Consider the following 11537-nt stretch of genomic DNA (forward strand, 5'->3'; position numbering starts at 1 on the left):
GTTGAAGACCAATCTGTGCACTGTTATTTGGGTGTCCTTGGACCGTGTGTGAGCAGACCGCTATTTGAATAAAATAAGACAATGTGTCAAAATCAGTGTTTTCTCTGTCGAGCATTACATGGAAGGTCACAATTTCTCTTCATATTAAGTTGGGTTGTCTTTTGCTTTAATACATTAATACAGCTGTAAATGCATGTTTTTGCTTAGCCTGCAATTGGAAAGGATCTTTACAAAAATAAAATATCCTATAGATATTTAACAGGATTATAGTTTAGTATTGTCCATGGGTCAAAATAGTATATTATGTCCTGAAATAAATACAAGTGATTGGTATCCAAAAAATAAATAAATAAATAAATAAAAACACTGGGGTATTAGTTTAAAATCAGGGAGTGGCAAACTGGATTGGCTGAATGGCTGGGCCAGTAACCTAAATTAGCAAAGTGGGGAGTGTGTAAAATAAGGGTAAGGATTGGGACTGTGAAAATGGAAGAGAAATGTGTCCCTAAAGGTATTCTGATGACCAAACAAAACTCTTTGGAGAACTGAATTTGCCTGAGGGCTGCCAGTTTGCTATCTCTTCCAGTTCTTAACATTTTGGGCTTCCTCTCCTCTAAACTCCTAGAGTTCTAAGGTTGTGTACCACGCAATTTAGAACATGCCTTTGCTCAGAGGTTATATTTTAATGATTCTCCATGATAGAACTGATTGTATTGGGGAGGAGTTCAGATCTATATTTCTGTAGTCTTGGGTGTCTCTGTGAATCAGTGAATCTGAAAGCGTTATTAAAAAAAATGTTGTACACCTGTCTTACTATGGGCCAGGCATTAGCGCTCAGTACTTTCGAAACGCCATTTTTTGGTCAACTTTTGGTTTTTTATTCTTTTTTTGGGGGGGGGGCTTTTATTCAGATTTATAAACAATTTTTAAAAGTCATGGTGATCTCATTTAAAGCCTCATCACAGTCCTTCGAGGTAATGATAACGTCATAGCTGTCAACCGTGCACTACACTGCCTCCCTGAGGCAGAGAATTAAAGCCCATGCTCTTAGCCACTCTGCCGTAAGGCCAATGACTCACTAGTCACTTAAAGCAACTGAGAGCATCTGTGACGGTCACATTCAGTGGTGCACTGGGGCAGAGTGCTTCTGAGAGCCATTGTGAAATTGTCAGGAATTCTGTGAGCAGGCTGTAAAACCATCCATAGCTTGAAACAATAGCTCCAAAGGCTGTGGTCAGAGTATTTACACTATGGAAACTGGCAAATGATATAAACCAGAGCACCGCCCTCCCAACCTGGACAGGTGATTGTTAAACATTTACCAGCACATTACTGGTCAGCATACTTTCTCTTAAATTATAGAGGAGAACAAATGTGTCTGAAGGAGGGAACGAACATGTCTGCTTGCGGGTGGCAACGAAGTTTATCAAGGGTCAACGTGTGTACATCAAGGAGTATGTATGTGTGCATTTGAGGGTCTGAATAGTTAAATCTGAAGTCGTGAGTGTGAGTGAAGGATCAGTGTGTATACCTTAAAGAGTCATACAGTGTGAGTCAAAGAGTGAGAAATGAGGTAGGTGTGTCTAGATGGTGTCAGTGGGCCCCTAAGGGACGGAGTTTTTGTGTTAGGGAGTGGTGTAGTTAGGATATGAAAATATGAGGTCAGTGTGTGCATACATGAGGCTAATGCGTTTTTCATAGACAGGGTATAATGGAGGAAGTCAGTGTGCATGAGAGGGTGTCAAATGTATGTGTTGGGAGGGGACAAATCTATGTCTGAGAAAGTAAGTTTCTGTTTAAGGGGGCTTATGTTATCTGAGTTTAGTGTCTGAGGGTATGTATCGGAGTGAATTTGAAGGTAGGACTATGATAGCCTAAATAATTGTTTCAGCCTTGGTCGTTCTTTCAAAATACAGAAAAACACAAATAACAGTGCTAAATATTTTTAGCAAGATAGAGCATTATTTCTCTTTCTTGTAAACATCCAGAGGCAGGCAGCCCAGAGCTGGTGTGACAGCTTGCTCCATGAAATCCTCAGGGACCCAGACTCATTGGCTCATGGCTCCACCATCCCTCAAGGCCCCAAATGGCAACTAAATATCCTGCCACCGATCTCTCTGCTCCCATCCTCTTTTTTTTTTCAGGTTGCATGGTGCAGCACGAAGGATGTTAGTTCACGCACCAGGGATCGAACTCCTTCTCCCCCCCCCACCCCCCTACCCCCTGCCACATTGGGAGCATGGGGTCTTAACCACTGGACTGCGAGGGAAGTCCCTGCTCCCATCCTCTTATCCTTTTACTTGAAACCTCTCTGGTAACATTATTCACATCCATGGTTTTGCCTTGATCTGTAGCCCAGTTCTTTCTGTAGAACTTCATACATCTGAATGACAATTGGCCATCTCTCCTGTGATGTCCCACAGACCTCAATTTCAACATTTTCAAAACCACTCTTATTTCCTCAGCTTCATCCTGTGATCTTTTCCTACCTCTCTCTCTGAATGGCACCACGCAGTTGCCCAAGCCAGGAAATTGAACATCCTGCTAACTTTTCCCACCCACTCTGCCCCCATCTCATCAGTTTTACCATCCCATCTTCTTACTTTGTCCGGAATCTGTTGCATTCTCTCTATCCTTACTGCCACCATCTTAGTTCTGGCTCTCATCATTTCTACTTTGGATTGCTACAACTGACTTAAAATTAAGTCTGGGTTGCCACTAATTTTCCTATAACAAAATTTTGATATTATTACTCCCTGACTTAAACCTCCCTTGGCTCCTTTTTTGTAAGACTCAATAATGCTATGGAAATCACCTATGGAACTTCCTAAACACACAGATCACTGATTCCACCCCAGACCTGATGAATAACAAACATAGCTGATACTTATTTATGTGCCAGGCATTGCACTAAATGCTTTGTTATATATTTACTGGCTTAATTCTCACAACGACTTCATGAGGAGGTATTACTCTTTCGCAACTGTGGAAAATGGAACACAAAGAGATTAAGGAATTTGCCTTAAGTTACTGGACCATACGTAGTGGAAGTGAGCTATGAAACCAGGTAAACTAATTCCAGAGTCCAAGTTCTTAACTGTAAAGCCTTCCCCAGTCAGAAGCTCTACGTGTGATTCCAAAAGGCAAGCTCCATTAGCGTAGAACGGATTGTTTTATGTTTAATACGGAACGCTCGGCGCCCAACTCAGCGCGTAGCACGCAACAGACGGTCAGTGAGCAGCGGCGGACCCTCACTTGCAAGCTGGGGTGGCGGTAGGGGCAGTCGCATGAAATCGAGAGGGTCTGAGGCGTCCACCTGGGTGGGGAGCGCAGGGCCGCAAACAGTTTTGCAGATCCTGTCTGGAGCACGAGGAGGGGCCGCCGGGCCCCTGGCGGTGGGGGAGTTCAGCCCCGCGGCCGGAAGTCTTCGCGTAGCTTCCGGCGCGCGGAGATGACGTACAGCCTGCGCATCCGCGTGGGGGAGCTGGTGGAGGATCCCGGGACGCGGAGACCCGGGGTCCCGGCAGCGGGGCGGCCCGCGGGCCACGGTGGGGATGCACCGCCGCGGAGTGGGAGCCGGCGCTATCGCCAAGAAGAAGCTTGCGGAGGTGAGGGGAAGGAGGCGGGCCCTACAGTCACTCCAGACCCGCGAGAGACAGAAGTCTCTCCGCGCAGAGCTCTGTACCCTCAAATCGCCTCCCAACAGAATCTGACGCGGGTTTCTCGGTCCCGGGGAATTGAGTTTCTTCAGCTTCCGGTGGATTGGAATGTCAGCATCCCTAGATCCATCAGCCCTTTCCCCCACTTCCCCCAGTTTGACTACAGACGAGTCGTCTGTCTATTCTACTTCCTCGCCCCCTCTCCCTAAGAAAAACCGTTGCGAGACCCTCTTAATACTTCTGCGGAGGCAGTACAAGTGGGAGCCCCCAGCACCCACTCTCTCAACTCATCCTGGTCTATTTGTCTGACAGGCCAAGTATAAGGAGCGAGGGACTGTCTTGGCTGAGGACCAGCTGGCCCAGGTGAGTGGGATGGAGGGCTCCAGGCAGCAAGGGAGATCCGACAAGGCTGGGCAGGACACCTTTGATATAAACCAGATTGTTTGGATCGAACTAAAAATAGGGCATTTGGCAAATCCCCAATTTCTGGGCAGCTCAGATCATTTAGGTGACTTGCTGATAACAATGATAGCTAACATCTTTGAGTGATTACCTACTTGTACCGTCTCATGCACACGTCCATTTTCTTTACATACACTGTCTTGTTCATTCCTCCTAACAATCCTATCAGGAAGGAACTCTGTTCTTCGCAGTTTAGAATTGAGGGCACTGAGGTGTTAAGTGCTTTATCCAAGGTTACATGGGTAGTAAGTGGTAGAGTTGTTTGATTTAGGTCTTTTGGGTTTTTACTTTAAATGCCTAAGAATAACATGAAAATATTGCCTAACCTGTGGCACCCACCACCATCACATCTAGGTGCATACCAGAAGTGTGTGTCAGTGATGGGGGTGTGGCTCCTGCAGTTTCCTTCTCTAACACTTCCCTTTTCTGTACATGCCCTGTTTCAGTTATTTTGCCTGGTGAAGAAGAGAAGGAGGCAGTGAGGCAGGGAAATGGGCCCTTGAACTGAGGAAAATAAGTAGACACAGGGTGTGCTGTTCAAAAGCTCAGGGGAGATAACATGCAGGAATCAACTGGAAATGGTGATTATAATAATGTGTAAATTTCTAATATGTTGGAAATGAGGAGATGCTGGGCCAGGAGTGGTTATTCTTGGTGGGTTGAAGATAGGTTGTTAATTAGGGAAAGAGAAGGAGTAATGCAAATGGGAAGTCAGAATATCCCCAAACCAAAAGTATTTAGCTTTAGAATGTACTCTGGTAGAGCCCTTCCTCAGAGATTCTTTATCTACGGTTATCCCCAAGGAGGTCCTTGACTCAAAGATTGAAACAACACACCTAATTCATGCCAGGCTTCCTTTCTCTCCTAGCTAGCCTTTCTGTCAGTGGCTGAATATTTCCCACCGTGTGAATGCTGCAAAATTATTAGGTGCATCTTCAATTAATTAATTTCCTTTGATTTAAAAAAAATTTTATTTTATATTTGAGTATAGTTGATTTACAATGTTTTGTTAGTTTCAGGTGTACAGCACAGTGATTCGGTTATACCTATACATATGTCTATTCTTTTTCAGATTCTTTTTCCATATAGGTTATTACAGAATATTGAGTAGAGTTCCCTGTGCTATGCAATAGGTCCTTGTTGATTGCACCTTCAATTTAATAACATTTCTTTCTTCTGGGAAAAAGAGAAGCACTTACAACAAGCGAAATATAATTAATGCTGTTGTATGTTATATAATGAGAGTTGTTAAGAGAGTAAACCCTAAGAGTTCTCAGCACAAGGAAAAAAAAATTTTCTATTTCTTTAATTTTGTATTTTGTGATGAAGGAAGTTCGCTAAACTTAACTGTGATTCATCCTGCAGATGTCGAAGCAGCTGGACATGTTCAAGACCAACCTGGAAGAATTTGCCAGCAAGCACAAGCAGGAGATCCGGAAGAATCCTGAGTTCCGGGTGCAGTTCCAGGACATGTGTGCCACCATTGGGGTGGATCCTCTGGCCTGTAAGGAGTTGTCTGTAGGGGTCCAGTGTTCTTCTAGGGTTGCTAAGGGACAAAGCTCACCTAGTTGTCGTCACTACCGTTGGGGCGTCTTCTATAAGGGCCTACAGGGAGATCCAGAGGATGTTGTCTTCAGGGAGTCCCTAGCAGGATGGCTGAGTATCCAGTTTGATGGGAAAGATGGAGAGGTTGGAGTGCAGGCTGAGTAGCCAGTGTACATGGTCTTCCTTGGAATGCTCTGCTGCGGAATTTTTTATGACTATTTTTCCCTTTGTTAAAAAAAAAGTTTTGATAAAAGTAGCATGTATTCAGGCAGTCAGTCAACAAAGGAGAAAAAAGAAAACAAGAAAGTGGAAGTCTTCTGACCCTGCCCGTAATTGCAGAGATAAAGTACCGTTAACAGTTTAAGGTATATCTTTCTAGACACCTTCATCATGTTTATAAACTATTTTTGAAAAATATATGGGATTATGCTGTAATTATTACTCTGTAACTTGCATTTTTTACTCAATAAAATATCTTCAATGGATTTTTGAATGCCAGGTCTGCATATTCTTTTTCTTAGCCTGTCTAGACCATATGTCCCATTATATTTCACTGCATGCTTTGGGAAAGGAAACTCACTTTTATAGTATCCTGAGCCAGAGTTAGCAGCCAAATCGATTGCCCACCTTTAGAACTGTCTGAACCTGCTGTTTAGTAGGCATTACCAAGAGTCAGATTGTATTGAGGATCCTGAGTTGTAAGTGGAGCAGAAGGGCATAAGGCTGGGCAGAGAAGGCTTCCCATAGAATAGATGTATTTTTTTAAGTATATGGGCTGCCGAAGCAAGCACTAGAATAGATGTTTTAATCTAGCTTTGAAAGAAAAGATGTAACTATTGAATAACCTAGCTTTTGTTTTTCTGTCTTTTAGCTGGAAAAGGATTTTGGTCTGAGATGCTAGGCGTGGGAGACTTCTATTACGAGCTGGGTGTCCAGATTATCGAAGTGTGCCTGGCCCTGAAACACCGGAATGGAGGTGAGGGTGGCTGGGTCCTGTGGACTGGGCTTTGGGCTTCTCTAAGAGGGAAAAAATCTTGAAAGATGATCTTTCCTATCCTGCAGTCTGCAGACCAGTAAGGTCTTGAGAAGCTGTTAGGTCCTGAGAAGTATCTTAGTGCTTCATGATGTTGAATCCATGACCGGTCTCCATGGCCAAGGGTAAACCTGAATGGTTATTTCTATTCTCCAGAGGTCTTTGGCCAGGAAGGCTTAGCTCCTAGTTGTTACAGAACATATAGGCAGGTAGGAAATAGGCCTTTTTCCCTGATAGATGATGTGTCTGGGTTATGATTTTCTCATTAGTAACTATAGGCCTGCCCTGCTTCTCCAAGGTGTGGTGATGCCAACGGAGTCTCTGTGCTCCCCAGAATGTTACCTTTAAAACAATCATCCAGTGTTATCATCTTAATAAGCACACTGAATGGTCTGTGTTGAAGTTAAGAAATAAAACTTAAACCTAGTTAGAAGTCATTGGCTATAGACACAGCCTTGGTGTCAAGAGAGCATTTACAGTTTTTCAGAGATGCTGCCTTTTAAAAAAAAAAAGTCATAAAGGTAATCCTTCAACTGCTTTCTGTCTCCCTCTCCAATAGGTCTGATAACTCTGGAGGAACTACATCAACAGGTGTTAAAAGGAAGGGGCAAATTCGCCCAGGATGTCAGCCAGTAGGTTTTGCCTTCCAACCCCTTGCAGTATAGAAAGGTCTTTAAAAAAGGTGGAAATCTTTTCTCCTTACCACTCGTTCGTCTAGGCTAGTTTAGGAATCATTTTTATTCCTCTTCATGATCAGAAGAAATGTTTTTATTTTAGAAATCTGAAAATAGAGATATAAAAAAAACCCCATTATTTCTCAACTGAGATATTACAACTGTTAAAAGTTTTGGTAGATTTCCTTCTAAGCGTTTTTTTCATGCATAAAAATAATGTGGGTGTGTGTATACACTTTTTTTTTTTCTTCTTTTTAAACATACTTGGGGTTGTATATACTGTTGACATTATCTGTGGTCAAGGAGACTAGAGCAGGCACTGAGAAAGGCTGGAGAAAGGAGCTGGGCTCAGAAGATGGGGTGTAAATTGACCTGGCTCACTAGCCTTTGTGTGACTCCAATTTGAGAAAAGGTAAAAAAGACTCTCAGTATGTGGGCTGGATATGTGGTCTACACATTATCTTGTGGGTTTTCTTTAATTTCAGTTAGTTGTCAGCTAAGGAATCAGAAAATCTGGCACTACTGCGCCTGAATTTCCAAATGGCAGTAATCAGCTGGGTTGCCCCTTTCAAATGGATGAGCATTCTCTATTTTGCCGTAGTTTACACTACTCCCTATTGTCTCTTAAGTTCAGATCACTTATTCACATTTCCTGATGGGCTCCTGGAAGCATATTTTTTACCTCTGTCTGGTGTTGGAATGGTTTGCTAAGTGGAGAGCCTGACTCCTATACCATCTCCCTGGAATGTCCAAGCACCATTTGGTGCACTTTGACCCTGCCTTTTTACTGATGTAGTTAAATGTTATGCAGCCTTCTGAGTCTTCTTCAATCAGGGTATCCTGCCCAGGGCAGAGCTGAAACTGCATTGTTGCTAGGTCTGGTCTGCCAAGGGTCTTTAAGCAGCTCTTCCTCACCTCAGAGACGACCTGATCAGGGCCATCAAGAAACTAAAGGCACTGGGCACTGGCTTCGGCATCATCCCTGTGGGCGGCACTTACCTCATTCAGTCTGTTCCAGCTGAGCTTAATATGGATCACACTGTGGTGCTGCAGCTGGCAGAGGTACTGGTGGGCCTTCTGAGAGAGAGAGAGAGAGAGAAAGAGAGAGAGAGAAAGAGAGGGAGGGAGGGAGGGTGGGTGTGCGTGTGTGTGTGTGTGTGTGCGCGCGCGCGCGCGTGCATGTAGGGGCAGTCTGGGAGGGGATTTTCTACTGGTGGGCCTTCTGAGAGAGAGAGAGAGAGAGAAAGAGAGAGAGAGAAAGAGGGGGGGGGGGTTTGTGTGTGTGTGTGTGTGTGTGTGTGTGTGTGCGCGCGCGCGCGCATGTAGGGGCAGTCTGGGAGGGGATTTTCTGATCTCCTCCCCTCCATCACTTAGGTCTTTTGCTGAAACTGTCTAATGGATGCACTACTCAGACCTGTGCTTATTTAGCAGACGTTTATTGAGCAGCTACAGTGCAAAGCACTGGGCCAGGCTGTAGGAGCATATAAAGATGGGTACCATATAGTTCCTGCTCTCAAGGAGCTTACAGTCTAGTGTAGACAGACATGCAGACAACTAACTGAATTTCCTTGGTGGACAGATTTTTTGATGTCTTCATAAAACTACTTTATGGATTCTTTGAAAAAATGTTTAATCTTGTTTGCCATCCTCCTGTTCCTCAGCAGTGCCTTAAGCTATATCATCTTCCTCGAAATCCTTATCATGTATTTAGGGAAGACATGTTCAGTTTTCTCAATTCTGTAATGTAGAATAGAACTAAACGAGGGAGGGGGCTTTTCTGGATTGGGGAATGGTTAAGAGTGAGGCAGGATAAGGGCTGAATACTTAAATATTTTAGATTATGAACAGTTTATGATGATCACCATTCCTTCCTATCAGTTAATCATTCTGAATCTTTCCTTGTCATACTTTAGAGTTCTCTGATAAAGTCTACATTAATATTTTAGTACCAGGGACTCGACTCTACTTTTTAAGACTGAACCCCTCAACCTACCTCTGTCCTCCTGAAAGTCACTTCTCTCTTGCTCTCTGCTGGGACCTCTAAACATTCTTCTATGCTCTCTTAGGCTTCACCCAGGGGCAGTTCCCCCTCCTGCCTGGGTAAATTAATTGTCCCTGGGCAGATGCTGGATTCTAAGGGAAAGCACACTCTTAACTGACGCAGTCCCCATTCCTCCTTCCTTCAGAAAAATGGCTATGTGACTGTCAGTGACATCAAAGCCAGTCTTAAATGGGAGACGGAGCGAGCGCGGCAAGTGCTGGTATGTGACTTTTGGAATGGCCTAGAAAAGATGGGCCCCAGATGGGAGGAGGTGGGTAGACAGGTACCACTGAGGCAAGAGCTTTGGCCTCTCTCTCTGCTGACTTCTTGCCTGGAAGGCTGCTGCTGCCACACCAGAAGTAACCCCAGCATTTCTCTGAAGACGGCACTGAGACGTAGAACTCACAAAGGCAGGCTTCCAGCCCTGGCACATGGGTACAGCCAGGCCGCCACTGCCACTGGGGAGTCACCAACGCCTCTCTCTGCTGACCTGTAAAGCCTGGTCAGATGGTTAATGTGGCTTGTACTGGAAGTAACACTGTTAGTACAGAGTGAAGGGAATTATTAACTACTGATAACTACATTGCTATAATTATTTACTATTATAGTGCATATTACATATAGTTTTATATATACACATTTCACGGTACTAATGAAAGACTGATGTTGTGAAGAGGGAGTAGCATGAACACGTAGGAACCCTGGCTTTCAATACCTTTCTCCTTACCCAGGCAGTTGAACTATGGACTTAACTTCATCTGTGAAGTGGGGATAACGTAAACATTTGATGATATTGGGTAGAACCAACCCATCTGGAACACACTTCCAGCTGTAGGAACTAGGAGTCCATTCTAATACTAATACGGTTTTCCCATTAACTTTTCTAAAAAGGTTTCCCCCAGCTGTCTGTTACTTCATAAGTTAACTGAAAGGTACTGATCTCCATTTTGTTTTAGGGAATGGAGTTAGTGATTTGCTCAAAGCCATATAGCAAATATTTCTGTAGCCCTTCCTTCCACAACATCCCACTTTGTCGTTATCCTCTTTCCCAGCAGCACAGATTAAGCAACTTGGTGGCATTTCTCACACCTCAGGCAAAGCTCTAGGCTAAACAAATCATTCTAATTTAGCTGTGTAAATATGTGAAGGCACTCTTGTAGTTTTAGTTTGAAAACCCCACTGAAGCCAAGATAGGTTGGAGGATTATCTACCCTACATTATGTAAACTCCCCTTTCTCAATTGACTTTTCCTTTTTCTGCCAGGAACACCTGCTGAAGGAAGGGCTGGCTTGGCTGGACCTGCAGGCCCCAGGGGAGGCCCACTACTGGCTGCCAGCTCTCTTCACTGATCTCTACTCCCAGGAGATTACAGCTGAGGAGGCCAGAGAAGCCCTCCCCTGACTGGGAATGCGGAAGCGGGCACAGCAGCAGGCAGGGAGAAGAGGGAGGAGCTGGTGGTGAATAAAAACCTCGACAACTTTGTTTTGAAAAAGAACCAAAAAACCAAAAAACTTCCAATTTTTTTCTTCCCCCATTACTTTTTTTTAAAAGTGCCTTCACATTGCATCTTTATTGGAGAAAACCTTTTTTATCCGCTAAGGATAACCTGAGTAACATAGATAACAGTGAACATGTATAAACTGACTTGCACAGGTCATCTACAAGTTCATGGTAGAGCTGGGCCTAGAATGAAGGCCATCTGTCTCCCGGCTAGACAGTCTAGTTTCTGTGGCCCTGAGACATAAATTATAGCCTCTGTTAATTCAAACCCCTTCCTCTAAAATGTTCCTTATCTCAAACGAGCAGACCCTAACGGACCAGTAAATAGTCACTCTTTCAGTCTCTTCCAGCTTCCTTTGTAGAGGTTCCAGGTTATGGCAGCAGACTCAGCTATGAGTATGAAGGAAATAGAGGTCAATGTTAAATGGTGGTTAGAGAAAAGAAAATTTAATTTGAGGGGAATTAACCAATAGTGGATGCAGTATTTCTCAAATTCCTTACTACCTTTTCCTCCTATAGCGATTACCAGGTCATCCCTCTAACCTTAGGGGTGGGAAAGGGAATCATTTATTGAACACCTACCAGACACCCAGTTTTATATACACCTTGTATAGTCCTCACAA

At 44.0% G+C, this 11537-nt stretch overlaps 1 protein-coding gene across 1 annotated transcript; it reads left to right on the forward strand.

Annotated features, from left to right (window-relative positions):
* Positions 1–3451: 3451 nt before the first annotated feature.
* SNF8 (SNF8 subunit of ESCRT-II) lies at positions 3452–10900 on the forward strand. Its single transcript, XM_007109410.4, has 8 exons — positions 3452–3608; positions 3972–4022; positions 5487–5625; positions 6538–6642; positions 7259–7331; positions 8294–8435; positions 9560–9634; positions 10678–10900. The coding sequence occupies exons 1-8, from the start codon at positions 3555–3557 to the stop codon at positions 10813–10815; spliced, it is 777 nt and encodes a 258-aa protein (XP_007109472.1). The 5' UTR covers positions 3452–3554; the 3' UTR covers positions 10816–10900.
* The last annotated feature ends 637 nt before the right edge of the window (positions 10901–11537 follow it).

Source organism: Physeter macrocephalus, chromosome 14 (genome assembly GCF_002837175.3).
Source record: "Physeter macrocephalus isolate SW-GA chromosome 14, ASM283717v5, whole genome shotgun sequence".
NCBI classification, from domain to species: Eukaryota; Metazoa; Chordata; class Mammalia; order Artiodactyla; family Physeteridae; genus Physeter; species Physeter macrocephalus.